This window comes from Protomyctophum parallelum (assembly GCF_964188405.1).
Source record: "Protomyctophum parallelum genome assembly, chromosome: 12".
Classification (NCBI taxonomy): domain Eukaryota; kingdom Metazoa; phylum Chordata; class Actinopteri; order Myctophiformes; family Myctophidae; genus Protomyctophum; species Protomyctophum parallelum.
Window position 1 is genome coordinate 10,117,950 of NC_139712.1, and position 20,000 is coordinate 10,137,949.

The 20,000-nt window shown below is 43.6% G+C and overlaps 1 protein-coding gene across 1 annotated transcript in view; it reads left to right on the forward strand.

Moving 5' to 3' along the window:
- The window catches only part of vav3 (vav guanine nucleotide exchange factor 3), a gene marked incomplete at both ends in the record, with an annotated part of 199,015 nt that overhangs the window by 106,307 nt on the left and 72,708 nt on the right, over positions 1-20,000 (forward strand). Inside the window, 6 exon segments of the mRNA XM_083777615.1 lie at positions 12,293-12,351; positions 12,684-12,749; positions 13,120-13,228; positions 16,071-16,172; positions 18,854-18,925; positions 19,148-19,251. Coding sequence (XP_083633741.1) covers positions 12,293-12,351; positions 12,684-12,749; positions 13,120-13,228; positions 16,071-16,172; positions 18,854-18,925; positions 19,148-19,251 — 512 coding nt within the window.

A 20,000-nucleotide genomic window follows, 5' to 3' on the forward strand; every position in this document is an offset into this window, starting at 1 on the left:
GAGCTTCTCCGTGCTGTAAAAGTTCAGAACCCTGTTACATCATTTTTCACATACATTTATACTGGCAATCATTTCATAGATACAGAATTCAGTTGTCACATTGCAATAGGTTGATCGGTGATTATCAGAGTACAACGTCATGAGCGTCCGATTGTGTGAATCCTGTTTTTGACTTTAATCAAGTCTTTGATTATAGGATTCTGTTGTTGACCCGATATCTCATAGGGTGAGAGGGTGTTTTGATCCTCATCTTTAGAGCAAAGTTTGTTTGTCAGGTCATGCGTCATATTTTTCCATCTGGAGAGGGTGACAGCTGATAATAGGATAAATACCAAGCAAATATGGATATAAAATCACACTGGGTGACAGGGCAGTCCTGTCACCAAATACAAGGTTATTTTTAACATTGAAATAAGATGTGAACAAGATACCAAAGGAAAAATATCCATCAAGTATACACACCATTTGACATAGTACATATAGGACAAAACAATATTACATACATAAAGACATGAAGACGTGATCATCAGGTATTATTATTTTATAAGGAGGAAGCTTTTTTTTTCTTCTTTTTTTAAGTGTACAGTATTTGTTAAAATGTTGTTTTTATAATGTGGAAATGCCCCTCAGTTCATTAACCCATTTTGGGTGGGAACCCATTTTGGTGTTAGCCTCATGTTATGCTTTAGCTATTGAAAAATAGCAGATCTACAAGCTCATAGCGCGCCACCGAGTGGCGCGCTATGAGCTTGTAGGTCTGCTATTTTTTTTTAATCGATCAATTTTAGAATCTGATCTCAGGTCACAATGGGTTAAGTATGCCTGGTTTGCCTGGTGGGTGGTGATGGGCGGTGATCCACCTGATCTGAAGCCGCACCCACAGCTGTTGTATGATAAAGGGGGAGGGGTTAGGGGAGGGGCTGATAGTGTGATGTCACTATATTACTGTTTATTTCACTGGCACGTTTGACAACATCAACACTGGTGTGTCGGATCTGCATCCCAGTTACTGCAGAGCGGTGGCTGTTTGGTGACCTTTGACCTGGAGACGCTTGGGAAGTGTGTGTGTGTGTGTGTGTGTGTGTGTGTGTGTGTGTGTGTGTGTGTGTGTGTGTGTGTGTGTGTGTGTGTGTGTGTGTGTGTGTGTGTGTGTGTGTGTGTGTGTGTGTGTGTGTGTGTGTGTGTGTGTGTGTGTGTGTGTGTGTGTGTGTGTGTGTGCTCGCGCGGGGGCGGTGCTAGCAGCACCTCCGTTCGCTCCACTTCTGTCTGGCCTGATGAATGGACATTGCTCCGCTGCGCACACACACACACACACACACACATGATGAATGGCGTTTCTCTGCAAACGGCCCGAAACGCCTGTCACACCGAAACGGGTCTCGGGGATTCTTTTAGATGAAGGCATCACAGAGAATATGAATGATTCCCCCTTTGTCTTCTGTAGTCTCTCTCTCTCTCTCTCTCTCTCTCTCTCTCTCTGTCTCTCTCTCTCTCTGTCTCTCTCTCTGTCTCTGTGTCTGTGTCTGTGTCTGTGTCTGTGTCTGTGTCTGTGTCTGTGTCTGTGTCTGTGTCTGTGTCTGTGTCTCTGTCTCTGTCTCTGTCTCTGTCTCTGTCTCTGTCTCTGTCTCTGTCTCTGTCTCTGTCTCTGTCTCTGTCTCTGTCTCTGTCTCTGTCTCTGTCTCTGTCTCTGTCTCTCTCTCTCTCTCTCTCTCTCTCTCTCTCTCTCTCTCTCTCTCTCTCTCTCTCTCTCTCTCTCTATTGTATTAATAGTGTGAGCAGTGGGGATGGGATGGTTGAAGGCCTGGTTATGTGATCAGTATCGATTTTCAAGAGCCTGTGATTAAGGGTAAAAGTTTGCGTGGTGCGTGTACTGTATTGTGTGTGTGTGTGTGTGTGTGTGTATGCATGCGTGCGTGCGCGCACTTCCACGTGTTGGTCAATCAATACACGGTCCCATCTAAAAGAGGAAGCCCCGTTTCGAAACAGGAAACCGACCGGCGGCGCGTTCTAGAGGCCGTTACACGTTACTCTCTCTCTCTCTCTCTCATCCTGTTTGTAAGGTCTCTCTCTCTCTCTCTCTCTCGCTCTCGCTCTCGCTCTCGCTCTCGCTCTCGCTCTCGCGCTCGCTCGCTCGCTCGCTCTCTCTCTCTCGCTCTCTCTCTCTCTCTCTCTCTCTCTCTCTCTCTCTCTCTCTCTCTCTCTCTCTCTCTCTCTCTCTCTCTCTCTCTCTCTCTCTCTCTCTCTCTCTCTCTCTCTCTCTCTCTCTCTCTCTCTCTCTCTCTCTCTCTCTCTCTCTCTCTCTCTCTTCCTCTCTCTCTCTCTCTCTCTCTGACACAGACTATACAGGGTCAAGGGCGTTGGATTTGCTGATCATTCCAGCGTGAAATTGCATGTCGTACAACATGTACAGTAGCGTGTGCATGTTGGCGCCTGTGATGTCATCACAACACGCAGGCTGGATCAATCGACTGTACTGTAACCTCCAGCCTATACTGTACTTAAAATAGAAGAGAACAATGTTAACCGATTAACCCATTTTGGGTGGAACCCCTTTTGGTGTTAGCATTATGTCGCTTTAGCTATTGAAAAATAGCAGATCTACAAGCTCATAGCGCGCCACCGAGTGGCGCGCTATGAACTTGTAGGTCTGCTATTTTTGAAAAATCGAACGACTGACATTTTTAGAATCTGATCTCGGGTCAGAATGGGTTCATCAGACCAGTGTGTGTCCAGTGGAAACCTCGTATGAATCTAATCTCAGGTCAGAATGGGTTAAAATAGAAGAGAACAGTATTGACCGATTAAGACCTGAGGACGATTAAAACAAAAAAAGTCCTCAAATCCTAACAGTTATCTGCTCTAACCCTTTAGGATCCCCAAGGCAGTATTTGCCTGCCGACCCCCACCTAAAAATCTTAACTCATTCTGACCCGAGATCAGATTCATACGAGGGTTTCCACTGGGACACACACTGGTCTGATTAACCCATTCTGACCTGAGATCGAGAGACAGCGAAATGCCTTCACGACGTACGACCGACGTCGCGACGTATATTTTTCCGTCGCAACGTATATTCGAGTACGTCCTGGCGTAAATATCAATTCGTCCCGGCAGAACGGACTCGTCGCGGCTATATCTACCCGTTTGCGACCTAGTAGTTTGACTATTCTTTTACGTCGCGACAGAACGGGACACGTCACGGCTATATCTACCCTTCTCGACGTAAAAGGTAATTCGTTGTGGCGTGTGTGGACTCGTCGCAACAGAACGGAACTCGTCGCGGCTATATCTACCCGTTTGCGACGTAGCCTAATAGGTTGACTTTGTTATATGCCCGGTGCGCGGTGCCCTGCGCGGTGCCCTGCGCTGCCCTACGCCCACCGCGTGCACCTTGCCGGTCCGCCCTGCGCCCTGTGGCCTGGCACGTGTGCACGTGTGCCAGGCACCTTGCCGGTCCGTGGAGCCCTTCGCCGTCCCCAGGCGACCCTGCGTTCCAGAGCTGTCACCCATGCCCACCGAAAATAGCTGATCTACCAGCTCCTATACGGGATGGCCCGACCCGCGTCTGTGGACCCCTGGGGATCACGGTAGTCCACGGGGGTCCGTCTGTGTGTGTGTGTGTGTGTGTGTGTGTGTGTGTGTGTGTGTGTGTGTGTGTGTGTGTGTGTGTGTGTGTGTGTGTGTGTGTGTGTGTGTGTGTGTGTGTGTGTGTGTGTGTGTGTGTGTGTGTGTGTGTTCTGCGCAGCCCCGTGCGCCTTGTGGATCAGAGCGCACGGGGGTTAATGATAATACCCCCGGGCGGTACGGGTCCCCGTGGACCCTTGGGGATCAAGGGGGGCCACGGGTGTCCACGTTTGCGGAGACGCTGCCTTCATATTAGCCTATACTTTAATAACAATAAGCAGCTGATCTACAATTGACAATTTGACATGTCATTGCGTCGTATTCTGTCTGTCTTTCACGCACGCACGCAGACATGTCACAGACCACCACATAACCATATTTGTATGGCCATATCGTTTATAGGCCTTATAGCTGAATAGCGCCGGCCGTCGGGGGTTCATTTGGTTCCACTTCCAACCGTCCCATTATGGTCAACACTTATGATATGCTATTGCATTCTTCCAACTAAAGATTTAAATATTAATCTGGCAGCTCCGAAAATAGCAGAAGATGTAATGCAGTAAATGACATGGCACGGACTGGCTCAGAAAATCTCCCTGCATCATTATAAACCAGGCCTATACTGAATGTAGGCAATTGAATTCCATTACGTTTGTTTCAATCAACTGAACTAGACCAATAAAATAGTAGGCTAGTATTTATGTTTTTCGTTAATAATAATACTGCTAATTATTATTGAACGGTAAGTACGCTGGTATGTACGCTATGGTACACTATAAGCTTGTATATCTGTTTATTTTAAGCATGCCGCCGCATTCTGTCAGAATCTCGTGTGTGTGTGTGTGTGTGTGTGTGTGTGTGTGTGTGTGTGTGTGTGTGTGTGTGTGTGTGTGTGTGTGTGTGTGTGTGTGTGTGTGTGTGTGTGTGTGTGTGTGTGTGTGTGTGTGTGTGTGTGTGTGTGTGTCGCACGCGTGCGTGCGTGCGAACTTCATGACAGTGGTGCAGCATTACATTGTATTTTGATTTGAAATAAATAATGATGAATAGATGTCTATACTGTTGCTTGTGTGTGTGTGTTATGCTATAGGGTTAGCTGGAACACACGCCCTGTATGATCTGTGGTGCGCATCTACAAGCTCCAAGTGTTGCGTCCACATGCAGCGCGTTGTGAGCTTGCAGATCGTCGGTGCCCCACTATAGAGAGATGGTAGGGTAGTGCCCAAGCCTATTCGTATTCCTATATGATCTGTGGCTATATTAAAGGCCTTTTATATGTGATCTCACATAATGTGCGAGTCAGAGCTAACGTTACTCAATCATCATTTGCCGACTGATTTATATCACAGCACAGCTATAACATATAGCACACATGTGTGCACATGTGTGCTTGTAATAAAAGTGGGTTTCCTATGTTTGCTATAAATTGTAGCTATGTCAGAACCTGGACGGACCACAGACAAGGGATTTAAATATATAACAGAGCAATCTTTATTAAAGCACAACAATAATAGAATGAGGCAAAAAGGTAATAAACTATAACAGGACATTTCATATATGCACAGCACTTAATGATAAAACCACTCTATAAAATACCAGCCTATTTACATGTACACATAGTGACATAATACAACAGTGTTTGGTCATGTACTTAACTAGCCGCCAGGGCGGGACCCCCCAGGGTCTGAGCTGTGACGCCGTCCAACTCCCCAGGGGATGCTTAGCTGGCCGGCGTGCCGCGCTGACAATACAGTCTCTTTAAACTTGGTCAGCTGTCATCGTAGGTCGCGGAGCGAGGCGGCCGATCACCCTGCTACTTGCCCAGCCCTGTCTATGGAGACCGTAAGTGTAGTCTCCCCTCCTGCTTCATTCAAAGCTAACTCCCCCTCGCTGTCTGTCTTCGCTGTCGGCTGGACTAAAACCAGCGAACGGCCCCTCCCGTCCCCAGAGTGCCGTGCCGCAAGACGTATGCTCCGACCTGTACAAACACCCAAGTGTCCCTTTTATACTGGCGTCCACCACCTGAATTCACTGCCGTCAATCAGTGCGTCTCTGCTCATCAATCACTGAGCTCCTCCTCTGCTGCACACATCACAATATGTTATAGCTCTAGAGACGCAGAGACAGAGACATATTTATTTAAAATAATCCTGTCTCGCACGGCCTATATAGAGCCAATAAACGGAGCACCCCCCCCCCTCTCTCTCTCTCTCTCTCTCTCTCACTCTCTCTCTCTCTCTCTCTCTCTCTCTCTCAGCACACGCTGTGCTGTGATATAAATCAGTCGGCAAATGATCATTGAGTAACGTTAGCTCTGCCTCTGACTCGCACATTATGTGAGATCACATATAAAAGGCCTTTAATATAGCCACAGATATAGTACAATAATCCAACATTAATGGTCGATCTTTTTTCCAGGCGAGACGAAGAAGTGGAAGAAGAGGTACAGTTATCTTTTACTATTCATGAACATATGAAAATAACAAACATGCTTGTGAGAATGTACAACGATTTAAGTAATGTAATTTCTTTTGTTTATTCCACAGACTGACAGTGAGGACTAAAGGAAAAAGAAATCTGCGTTTTTTCAATGTTTTTAGGCGGTGATTCCGGAGGAAAATCTGTGGGATTCTGCGGAGTGTATTATAATTTTTTCTTTTGATCCATGCATCAATGTGTTTAGAGAGCAAAAATAACTCTAAATATGCTAAATAAACATTAAAGTACAAACCTTTAAAAAAATTAAAAACATCTCCTTAATCCTTGGGAAGTACAAATATCTTACTGCCTTGACAACATCACTTTTAGGTATAAAATAACAGCAAATATAGCACATCTCGGGGAATTTAATGTTGTAATAACATATCCAACAGGCTGTGTACTGATAACAGGTACTTGTAGGCCTACGTGAATATGCAATGTACTTATATATGTGCAGCCGCGTCACGTTCCTATACGGCGGTGGGTGGGTGCCAAAAATAAATAAATAAAAAAAGCCCAAACTGGTACACCCGATACTATTTAATATTTCCCTTATTTTCCCTACATTTTCTTATCACATCTATGGTATGAAAACAATGCTAAGGAGTTGCTTCAATGAAATATAATTGCTTTAAGCTGAAAACGATATGTTTAATGATGTTTTTTAGCGTTGTTACATTTATCATGCATGCCAATTAATCCGACATGCGCAGCAATTGTAACACTGGAACAGCGTCCACGTTCGGTTTAATAACTCCCGACCTGTTTTATAAAAAAAATAACTTGAAGTGGTTTATGGTAGCTGACATGTGTAGGTCCGTTGCCTGAAAATATTACATGTGTAGATAAACGGATCTCTGAGTAAAAAAATGAAACGTGCAAAGTGTTACATCGTTGGCAGCTGTCCGAACCATGGAAATGTCAACCGGGTCGTCACACACCAGAACCAGACGAGGGTCCGAGTACTTTAGATAAGAATCATAAAGTGTTTATCATAACATTTAATACAACAGTAAATTGAATGAAAGAATGAATGAATGCATTGATGAATGAACGAATAGTTTATTTCGGTGCTAAGACAATGTAAGTGAATGTTAGTCAATAAAATGAGAAAGACAGGCTGTTATAGAAGTAAGAAAACAATCACTATATATTTTGCGTGCTCTGCGCTGGCTGGCTGGCTGGCTGGCTGGCTGGCTGGCTGACTGACTGACTGACTGACTGACTGACTGACTGACTGACTGACAGACAGAAATGACGCTATGAGCGTGGTGAGCTTTGATGATCGGCTAAAGTATAGGCTAATATAGCCTTGTATAGAAATGCATATGACCCCCCCCCCGGCCCCCTCAAAGGGTCCACATGGGGTGGGGGGGGGGGGGCACGGATAGGAGCACAAGCGCTCAAACTATAGGTGCATGCGAGAATAGGCCCTATAGTTGCACACATGGCTATGTGCACAAGCCACGCATTATCACAGTTTCTCTGTAAAGGTTGCTCACACACACACACACACACACACACACACACACACACACACACACACACACACACACACACACACACACACACACACACACACACACACACACACACACACGAGATTCTGACAGAATGCGGCGGCATGCTTAAAATAAACAGATATACAAGCTTATAGTGTACCATAGCGTACATACCAGCGTACTTACCGTTCAATAATAATTAGCAGTATTATTATTAACGAAAAACATAAATACTAGCCTACTATTTTATTGGTCTAGTTCAGTTGATTGAAACAAACGTAATGGAATTCAATTGCCTACATTCAGTATAGGCCTGGTTTATAATGATGCAGGGAGATTTTCTGAGCCAGTCCGTGCCATGTCATTTACTGCATTACATCTTCTGCTATTTTCGGAGCTGCCAGATTAATATTTAAATCTTTAGTTGGAAGAATGCAATAGCATATCATAAGTGTTGACCATAATGGGACGGTTGGAAGTGGAACCAAATGAACCCCCGACGGCCGGCGCTATTCAGCTATAAGGCCTATAAACGATATGGCCATACAAATATGGTTATGTGGTGGTCTGTGACATGTCTGCGTGCGTGCGTGAAAGACAGACAGAATACGACGCAATGACATGTCAAATTGTCAATTGTAGATCAGCTGCTTATTGTTATTAAAGTATAGGCTAATATGAAGGCAGCGTCTCCGCAAACGTGGACACCCGTGGCCCCCCTTGATCCCCAAGGGTCCACGGGGACCCGTACCGCCCGGGGGTATTATCATTAACCCCCGTGCGCTCTGATCCACAAGGCGCACGGGGCTGCGCAGAACACACACAGACGGACCCCCGTGGACTATCCGTGATCCCCAGGGGTCCACAGACGCGGGTCGGGCCATCCCGTATAGGAGCTGGTAGATCAGCTATTTTCGGTGGGCATGGGTGACAGCTCTGGAACGCAGGGTCGCCTGGGGACGGCGAAGGGCTCCACGGACCGGCAAGGTGCCTGGCACAACGTGCACACGTGCCAGGCCACAGGGCGCAGGGCGGACCGGCAAGGTGCACGCGGTGGGGCGTAGGGCAGCGCAGGGCACCGCGCAGGGCACCGCGCACCGGGCATATAACAAAGTCAACCTATTAGGCTACGTCGCAAACGGGTAGATATAGCCGCGACGAGTTCCGTTCTGTTGCGACGAGTCCACACACGCCACAACGAATTACCTTTTACGTCGAGAAGGGTAGATATAGCCGTGACGTGTCCCGTTCTGTCGCGACGTAAAAGAATAGTCAAACTACTAGGTCGCAAAACGGGTAGATATAGCCGCGACGAGTCCCGTTCTGCCGGGACGAATTGATATTTACGCCAGGACGTACTCGAATATACGTTGCGACGGAAAAATATACGTCGCGACGTCGGTCGTACGTCGTGAAGGCATTTCGCTCCACCTGGAGAGATCAGATTCTAAAAAAATGTCAGTCGTTCTTCGATTTTTTCAAGAAATAGCAGACCTACAAGCTCGTAGCGCGCCACCTATGAGCTTGTAGATCTGCTATTTTTCAATAGCTAAAGCATAACATGATGCTGACACCAAAATGGGTTCCCGTTCAGAATGGGTTTAAAGGGATTAGTTCAGATTTTTTTAAATTAAGTTGTATGAAATACTTGCCATTAATATAGTGGTTGCAACTGTAATAACTGATTGCCCCGAGTCCCGTGGTGGGAGTTCTGCTCTGGTTTTGGTGAAATTTCAAGTAGTTCCGGTCATTTTGTGGGAGGGCACATGAACAGACATTTTTTTGAATCTGATCTCAGGTCAGAATGGGTTAAGGTCTGCGGATAAGCTGCTGCGCTGGTCGAGCTCATGACTATAGTAAGAGGAGGAGGGGGTGATCGTGCTTTTTGCGGCTATGCACGGGCCGGGCCCCCAGGCTATGTACGGGCCCCAGGCTCTGGCTATGTACGGGGCCCCAGGCTCTGGAACATGCTGCCCCTCCATATTAAATCTGCCCAGCTTTTTAAATCCCTCCTCAAAACTCATCTGTTCTCCCTTCTCGCCTTTAACTGCACCCGATTGTGATTTCCTGCTCTGTGCTAATATTGTATGCTCTGTCTTATATTTATTGTCTCTTGTTCCATTGCTTTATAATTGCTATATGCTCTGTAGTTTTGCTTTAATCCTGTCCGGCACTTTGGTCAGCCTTGGCTGTTGTAAATGTGCTATAACAAATAAGCTTGATTTGATTTGATTTGATTAATATGAACGTGCACTGTACACACAACCAACGTGGAAGCAATAGTAGGCTTACGTGCACATTGCCTTTACGACCGTTGCAGACAGACGGTTAGTTACCGTACACAGTTTACACATGCGTGAGTGAGCTTAGTAGTGGCTTGTTCTGTAGTTGAAGTATGACAATTATTTATACAGTAGGCCAACCGCGACACTGTACACCCACTTGTACTACAGTAGTCTCTCAGCTGCAAACTCTGTGACTTGTGCTGAAGTGTTGGAGAAGGCTGCCCTCTTGTGGGGGTTTGTCAGTAATGCAGCAGCAGTCTGAGGTTTAGGGGCTGCCATTAATGGAAAAGAACCTTCTGGGTTCTGTTCTGTTACTTGTTTTTAATACTTTCTTTTAATCCAAAATGAGTTAATATCACAGGCGGATCTCTTTACTATAGAGCATGTCTGTAAATGAGTCCGTTTGATGAGGGCTAGGTGCACAGAAAAATGACATACCAAAAAATGTCCATCGTTGCCAAAGATTTATTTCTTCAAAGGTTTCAAAAAATAATGTTCAAAATAATTCCAAAAAACTTAAAAAAACTTTAAAAAATAAATAAAATAACAAACTTAAATGACATGCTTAACCCATTCTGACCGGGCACCCATTTTGGTGTTAGCATCATGTCATGCTTTATCTATTGAAAATAGCAGATCTACAAGCTCATATCGCGCCACCGAGTGGCGCGATACGAGCTTGTAGGTCTGCTATTTTTGAGAAATCGAAGAACGACTGACATTTTTTAGAATCTGATCTCAGGTCAGAATGGGTTAATCAGACCAGTGTGTGTGTCCAGTGGAAACCTCGTATGAATCTGATCTCAGGTCAGAATGGGTTAAATTCAAGCACCCAGTCTGGACATTACCAGTCCTAACACTGTCCTAGGGCAGAGCTTCCCACATTGTGCCCTTCTCCCTCCATGTCTCACACTGGACTGACTAACTCCATTCAAACCCAGGCCTCTGACTATTGGCCCAAACCATCTGTCTTAGAGACAGGTTTCCCCAAAGTATTCACTTGCACAACTAGTGAACATGTAACACAGAAAACATTTCCAAACCTTTACAGTATACTTAAGTCAATCCTAAAGTAATTAACAAACCAGGTTTTAAACAACCCGTCTCGTTGCAATCATACTAAATAGTATGTATTGCCAGACACACGCACCCCCTGCAACATGGTGCAACCCAATCTGAATCCTCCACCTATAAAAGGAGCAGTGGATTCAGTGGTGACTCTTTTGTGTAACTTTGACCAGGAAATGAGGATGGTGTGAGTAATGGGTGTTTGACAACATAGTAATGATAATACTTTGGACTTTGAAAGGAATACAAGTATGTTTGACCAACCAATTGTCTCTGTCCAAATTATGAAATGAAATGAATGAATATATGCATAATAAAACTGTAGAACAAGTCAAGATCAACTGATTGCTAACTTAGCCGGCATGCATAGTTAGCAAACCGCTTGATAATGACTGAATACTGACATGTGGGAATGTTGAGTATGAAATGAGGTTATGCTAAACAGAAAATGAAAAACAATTAAACATGTGTGGCTCAAGAGGAAAAGTGAGAAAGCATAATCTTTATCACAATGTCTGAAATAAATGTCAGAGCTGGAATTGACATGTAAATATGAAATAAATGCTTAAACATGTAGCTAAAGGTGTAATGTTAGAGACCACAGAAGACATGTAAATATGAAATAAATGCTTAAACATGTAGCTATAGGTGTAATGTTAGAGACCACAGAAGACATGTAAATATGAAATAAATGCTTAAACATGTAGCTAAAGGTGTAATGTTAGAGACCACAGAAGACATGTAAATATGAAATAAATGCTTAAACATGTAGCTAAAGGTGTAATGTTAGAGACCACAGAAGACATGTAAATATGAAATAAATGCTTACACATGTAGCTAGGTGTAATGTTAGAGACCACAGAAGACATGTAAATATGAAATAAATGCTTAAACATGTAGCTAGGTGTAATGTTGGAGACCACAGAAGACATGTAAATATGAAAATAAATGCTTAAACATGTAGCTAGGTGTAATGTTAGAGACCACAGAAGACATGTAAATATGAAATAAATGCTTAAACATGTAGCTAGGTGTAATGTTAGAGACCACAGAAGTGAACTTTTCAAAACCTGTTTTCTCAACTCGCTGTTTTTTAAAATGTTGAATGACCTATAGCTTCGGTCACAAACACACACACACACACACACACACACACACACACACACACACACACACACACACACACACACGCACACATTCACAGAAAACCGCCCAATGAGATAAACGCAGAATTATCGATGAATTGTTGTAACTGTTGTTATAATTGAAGAAAATCCATTAACGCAGTTAATGGATGGATGATTTTAACGTCCCCATTTCCTCCTTGTCTTGCAGGTGATGGACACTCTGTCCAAGCTGTCTCACACCGCGCTGGCTCAGCAGACTGGAATCAGGTACGGAACGTCCATCGTCCATCCAGTCAACCCATTCTGGGCGAGAACCCCTTTTGGTGTTAGCGTTATGTTATGCTTTTAGCTATTGAAAAACAGCAGATCTACAAGCTCATAGCGCGCCACCGAGTGGCGCGCTACGAGCTTGTAGGTCTGCTATTTTTTGAAAATTCGACGAACCACTGACATAGAAACATAGCTTTTCAGAAAACTGTCAGGATGTAGATGAATTTTTTTAGAATCTGATCTCAGGTCAGAATGGGTTATTTATTTGTGTCTTGTCTGTCTGTCTGTCTGTCTGTCTGTCTGTCTGTCTGTCTGTCTCTCGTCCACAGGGCGTTCCCCACGGAGCAGAGTGTGGAGGACGAAGACATCTACAATCACCTGGAGGACCTCATAGAGTAGGTGTATATATATATATATATATATATGTATAGTTTATAGTTTCATTATATAGATATTCCACTGTTACGTTCTTAGATTACGCATGTTTCATGATAAATGTTTTTATGTGATGTATTCCCATGCTTTTTTGTTCTTGCTTAATGTAAATCGCTCTGGATTAAGAGCGTCTGCTAAATGCCTGAATTGTAAATCGTACTCGATTTCATTCGAATTATTTTACTTGTAACATTTCTACTTTTCAGTATTGATACTTGTACTTATGCATCTTCGTCACTGCGTGTGGTGTGTGTGTGTGTGTGTGTGTGTGTGTGTGTGTGTTGTGTGTGTGTGTGTGTGTGTGTGTGCGTGTGTGCGTGCACATTACAGTGAGAACGAGGTTGAGGATGAGGAGGATTTGTACGACTGTGTTTACGACGACGAAGACGGAGGAGAGATCTACGAGGACCTGATGAAGACCGAGGCCGTCCCTCCACCCGTACGTCTAATTTAGTCTGACCTGAGATCAGATTCATACGAGGTTTCCACTGGGACACACACTGGTCTGATTAACCCATTCTGACCTGAGATCAGATTCTATAAAAATGTCAGTCGTTCTTCGATTTTTCAAAAATAGCAGACCTACAAGCTCATAGCGCGCCACTCGGTGGCGCGCTATGAGCTTGTAGATCTGCTATTTTTCAATAGCTAAAGCATAACATGATGCTAACACCAAATGGGTTCCCGTTCAGAATGGGTTAATTTAGTCTTCATTTTAGTCCCTGATGCCCTCCACCCGTACGGTTAATCTAGTCTTTATTTTAGTCTGATGCCCTCCCACCCGTACGGTTTAATTTAGTCTTTATTTTAGTCCTGATGCCCTCCACCCGTACGGTTAATTTAGTCTTATTTTAGTCCTGATGCCCTCCACCCGTACGTTTAATTAAGTCTTTATTTTAGTCTTTATTTTAGTCCTGATGCCCTCCACCCGTACGGTTAATTTAGTCTTTATTTTAGTCACTATTTTAGTCCTGATGCCCTCCGCCCATACGTTTATTTAGTCTTTATTTTAGTCCTGATGCCCTCCACCCGTAGGTTTAATTTAGCCTTTATTTTAGTCCTGATGCCCTCCACCCGTACATTTAATTTAGTCTTTATTTTAGTCACTATTTTAGTCCGGATTTAGTCACTATTTTAGTCCTGATGGCCCGCTCCATCTTGCGCCACCCTCATCCCTTATCCCTAAACATATTTGCCATTTTTTACTATTTTTGAAAAACATTAAAAAAAAAACAGTACACACACACACACACACACACACACACACACACACACACACACACACACACACACACACACACACACACACACACACACACACACACACACACTTTTATAGAACTATGAAGACAGAGGCTGTCCACCCTTAAGTTTAATTTAGTCATTATTTTTGTCATTATTTTAGTCCTGATGCCCTACGTTTTATTGTAGTCATAACAGGAAAAGTAGGCCTACACTTACAGGGATTATACCATCATATTCATATGGTAGACCAGTCTGCTGATGCTGTACCCTGGAGTGCACCGCCATCTACTGGCTAGACTAAGTATAGTTCACTGCCTTCAGTGGATTGATGTATTGATTGATTGAAATATCTATTAACAGTTTGCAGAATTACAGTACATTTCAAGCACAAACTCAATACAAAGACTGATAACTGTGAGTGGACGACCCAATTAAGCATTACACTTGTTTACAACAGGGTCCACATTGTTCAATTCATCAAAACATTTAGAGACGTGTACAAATAGACACTTCTATATAGTTAAAGAACAGAACAGGAATTCATCATAAAGGCAGCAAAAAGGGAAAAGAAACATATACAGTGAGGGGGAAAAGGGGGGGGGGGGGGCGGGGGGGGGGACACACCACCACAGCCCTCCAGATCTGTCAATCTGACATGACATTTCCTTTCTTTCTTTGAGGTGTGCTTGCCCCTCCTATATACAGGTTTAATGTTTGTCTTTAGTTCAATGTTTGTTTTGTAAACGCCGTTGAGAATGAAGGGAAATTTTATTTATATCATAATGTGTGATTTACGTCATTAGTGTCTCCTTAGTGTTAATGGCGTTTAATGTTTGTGTTGGCAGCGTTTGTTTTAATATCACCATTACATCACCTAATCATCAACATGAGTTAGACTTTAATATATTAGCGCCCCTCACTACACACGGGTGGGATTTTTTAAATGTTTTAATAATTCTGACAAAATTGGAATACTGGTAAGGAGAAAAAAAGCAGGTGTTCTTCATTTGGTTGAGACAGGGTGCTCAGCTTTGATTGGCTGAGGCAGTGGGGGGCATTCCTTACCAAAGGTGCTTAAGTACCAGCGTCTTAACGATGCTATTATACAGCTTGGCTACACAAATGTAAACTACTTGTGTGTTCAATATTTTGGAAGCCTCTGTAATGTCCATAAAGATTGCAGGAATACCTGCAATCACCTACGAGAGCTGATCAGGCATTGGCAAAATTCTGTTCAGTGTCTGCAATAATTGGCAGTCGCATGTGACTAAATTTGACTGAGGGACTACCATTGGATTTTTTTGAAATTTCGTTTTTTCATGTCATATGAAAGCAGGGAATCATAGCTTCAAATTGACATATTGGTTGTTCAGTTTGACCCACCAGTTTTGGAGATATGGCTTATAGAGTAATGTCTTGCAGAGAAACAGTGAGTTGAGAAAACAGGCTTGAAAGGTTCACTTCTGTGGACTCTAACATTACACCTATAGCTACATGTTTAAGCATTTATTTCATATTCACATGTCTTCTGTGGTCTCTAACATTACACCTAGCTACATGTTTAAGCATTTATTTCATATTTACATGTCTTCTGTGGTCTCTAACGTTACACCTAGCTACATGTTTAAGCATTTATTTCATATTTACATTTACAATTTAAGCTCTGACACTTAATTCAGACATGCTCTAGTATGTGAAGAGTCTGCCTGTGCTATTAACTCATTTTGGAAAATAAAGGGAAAAAAAATGTTTTTCTCCTCTGGTGAAAAGCTAGAGTTTTCTAAGTTTGCGCATCTACTATTGTTTGTGTTCAATAATCTTTTGTTAAATGTGAAAGCAAATAAATGTGTGTGTGTGTGTGTGTGTGTGTGTGTGTGTGTGTGTGTGTGTGTGTGTGTGTGTGTGTGTGTGTGTGTGTGTGTGTGTGTGTGTGTGTGTGTGTGTGTGTGTGTGTGTGTGTGTGTGTGTGTGTGTGTGTGTGTGTGTGTGTGTGTGTGTGTGTGTGTGTGTGTGTGTGTGTGTGTGTGTGTGCGCAGACCTTCCAGAAGCAGGTGGAGACGGACATCAGGAGCTGCTGTCTGTCAGAGATCAGACAAACGGAGGAGAAATACAGCGAGTCTCTGGACTCCATAGAGAAGGTAGGATCACAGCGTGTGTGGAAATAGCAGATCTACAAGCTCACAACACGTCACAGCGTATAGATCGGCTATTTTCAAGTCATTAGTTATTTATTAACCCATTCTGACCTGAGGTCAGATTCTAAAAATGTCTTCTACATCCTGACAGTTTTCTGAAAAAGCTATGTTTCTATGTCAGTCGTTTTTTCTAAAATAGCAGACCTACAAGCTCGTAGCAGCACATGCTGCGCGCACACGCGCACACACACACACACACACACACACACACACACACACACACACACACACTCACGGGGGTCTCCGATAATACAGACATCAGACGTGCAAACCCTGCCACTGCCGACAGGCAACACCTGTCTACACCACAGCGTTGCAACGCACACACACACGCAAACACACACACACACACACACACACACACACACACACGCATACTCACACGCACGCGCATGTGCTGCACATGCATTTGCACACACACAGTAAAGTATATGTAAGTATTTCACCTCTTATTTTTTACCTCTTTGAAAACCTTGTGGGTTACACCTCAAAAAAAGTGCGTTAACTCAAAGACTCACAGTTCAACCTGAGATCAGATTCTAAAAATGTTCTTCTACATCCTGACAGTTTTCTTGAAAAAGCCATGTTTCTATGTCAGTCGTTCTTCGATAAAAATAAAAATAAACATCTTCCAGAAACATGAACGGTCTCAGAAATGTCATGATTTTGTTTCAGTTTCGTCGGCCCTATAAAAAAATCATCATTACATTTTACAGTCTTGAGATTTAATATTTGCTTTATTCCATGTAGTCTGACGGAGTCTCTGGACTCCATTAGAGAAGCTATATGATACAGTAGGTGTCATCCAACCTGGCAGAGGCATATATGTACAATCTTTCAGGTTTACGATTTTACCGTATGCCGGGAGCAGATGATAACTTACGTCATGTTGTAGTCATGTGGTTTGAGGTTGTCGGGCCGGAAGAACCCCCAAACCGGAGTTCATTTGGAACTCCGGTTTGGGGGGTTCATATGTATTAGGCCGCGGATTTAATCACGATGCAAAAAAACCAAGGACCCCCACAATTATATGTAATTGTCCGCAGACCCCCCCATCTGAAAATATGTTGTTCCAGGGACCCCCTCCAGAAGCAAAGATATAAGCAAAACATTCACTGTGGAATAATAATATTTTCAAAGATTTGCACACATTTTCACGATTTAAAAAAAATAGCAGATGTGCTACTTTTCAACAGCTAAAGATGAATACATAAAAAGTGGTTAAAAGCTAAGGTTGTCACAGGTGTCACGTTTTCAGGGTCTCAACGGGCTAGATGTTTGTTGTTCTGTGCCACCGGCCGGTCCTTTTGGAGAATGGAGATGAGATGTTAGAGAAGACTGGATGGATGTGGTGGTGGGGTCTGGGCTTTTTTTCCCTTCTTTTGACCAGTGTTGTTTTCGTCGACTAAAACTAAGACGAAAAATGTTCGTCGACTACCTTTTTTCACTGACAAAAACAAATGGAAACTAAATTAAAACTAAGCTACGATGACTAAAACTAAGACTAAATATACTGACAATTTTGTCGACAAATAAAAACTAGACTAAAATGTTAGGAAGGGACTAGTGGACAAGAGTTCCAGTATAAGTCATTTTACACTTGGTTGCATGCTGAAAATAGCCGATCTACAAGCTCACAACGCGTCGCGTTGAGACGCGTTGTGAGCTTGTAAATGTAAAAACACTCATTACGACGGCATCAAGACCCGCCAAAATACATTTTAGTCGACTAAATCAACCGTACACATAGCAATAAGATTATACTGTCCTAACCCAGACAGAGTTTATTTTTGCTGACTAACCCATTTAGACCCGAGATCAGATTCAAAACAAAATGTCTTCCAAATCATGACAGTTTTCTGAAAAACCTACGATTGTGGGCTCTCAAACGATTTCATGTCAAGGACCCCCAGAATGATCTGTATTCGGCCGCAGACCCCCATCTGTAAATATGTTGTTCCAGGGACCCCCCCCCCCCCCCCCCCCCAGATATGAAGCAAATATTTGAGTTTAAAAAACGTTTGCTGTATAAGAAATATATATTCAAATGCGCCCACATTTTCATGATTTTCCAAAAAATAGCAGATCTACAATGTCGTTGTTACATTGCTACGACATTGTAGATCTGCTATTTTTTCAGCAGCTACAGTTTAAAATGATGCTTAAAGTGGTTAAAAGCTGTGAGGACGACGCAGACAGCGTCCTCAGGTCTGAATGGACTAACGTTGTTGTTCGGCTCTCTCTCGGTAACAGCCTTGGTGGGGAAATGGCTTTCTTGTTATTCTACAGGGAGGAACGGCAGTCTCTCTTTCTGCCCGACGTTTAGCTTTTATATATATATTTTTTTTTCTTTTGCACGCTTCTATTTACTTTTGCACGCACGCACGCACGCACGCACGCACGCACACACACACACACGCACGCACGCACGCACGCACGCACACTTCACAAATTGAAGAAAGACAAAAACTTCGATGCCAAACAAAAACGTGTAAATGTAACCCTCCCTCTCCCTCTCTCTCCCTCTCTCTCCCCACCTCTCTCTCTCTCTCTCTCTCTCTCTCTCTCTACCTCTCTCTCTCTCTACCTCTCTCTCTCTCTCTCTCTCTCTCTCTCTCTTGCAGCACTTCATGAACCCTCTGAACAGAGAGTATTTGTCTCCGGTGGAGATGGAGAGAGTGTTTGTGAACATCCCGGTAGGTTTGCATTTACATCAAATATATCTTTAAATACCATTGACAATGAAGGGAAACTTTACATCATAATTTATGTAGACGAGCAAATCGGCTAACCGATCACATAGACCCAGTTGTTCGTGAGATGACGTATGAATATGATCTATGATGATAAGAGCGCCCCTCATTTCAAATGGGTGTGATTTTACTTTTTTCTTAAAACCATGGCCTCACGACACACAGGACCTGGTGAAGGTCCACCGAAGTCTTCTGCTGGAGATCCAGGACTCCATCGCCAACAAGAGTGGCCAGAACCTCTACCAGATCTTCATCACCTTTAAGGAGAGGTATGTGTGTGTATAGACACGTTCAGAAACGGGTCTCATGGTCGCAACGAAACTAACTTTACAACGATGCCGAGAACAGATTCAGGATGAACCTGTGTAGTTTATGGCTGCTCCAACAGCAGAGATGAACCTGTGTAGTTTATGGCTGCTCCAACAGCAGAGGTGAACCTGTGTAGTTTATGGCTGCTCCAACAGTAGAGATGAACCTGTGTAGTTTATGGCTGCTCCAACAGCAGAGGTGAACCTGTGTAGTTTATGGCTGCTCCAACAGCAGAGGTGAACCTGTGTAGTTTATGGCTGCTCCAACAGTAGAGATGAACCTGTGTAGTTTATGGCTGCTCCAACAGTAGAGATGAACCTGTGTAGTTTATGGCTGCTCCAACAGTAGAGATGAACCCGTGTAGTTTATGGCTGCTCCAACAGTATAGATGAACCTGTGTAGTTTATGGCTGCTCCAACAGCAGAGGTGAACCTGTGTAGTTTATGGCTGCTCCAACAGTAGAGATGAACCTGTGTAGTTTATGGCTGCTCCAACAGCAGAGGTGAACCTGTGTAGTTTATGGCTGCTCCAACAGTAGAGATGAACCTGTGTAGTTTATGGCTGCTCCAACAGTAGAGATGAACCTGTGTAGTTTATGGCTGCTCCAACAGTAGAGATGAACCTGTGTAGTTTATGGCTGCTCCAACAGTAGAGATGAACCTGTGTAGTGTATGGCTGCTCCAACAGTAGAGATGAACCTGTGTAGTTT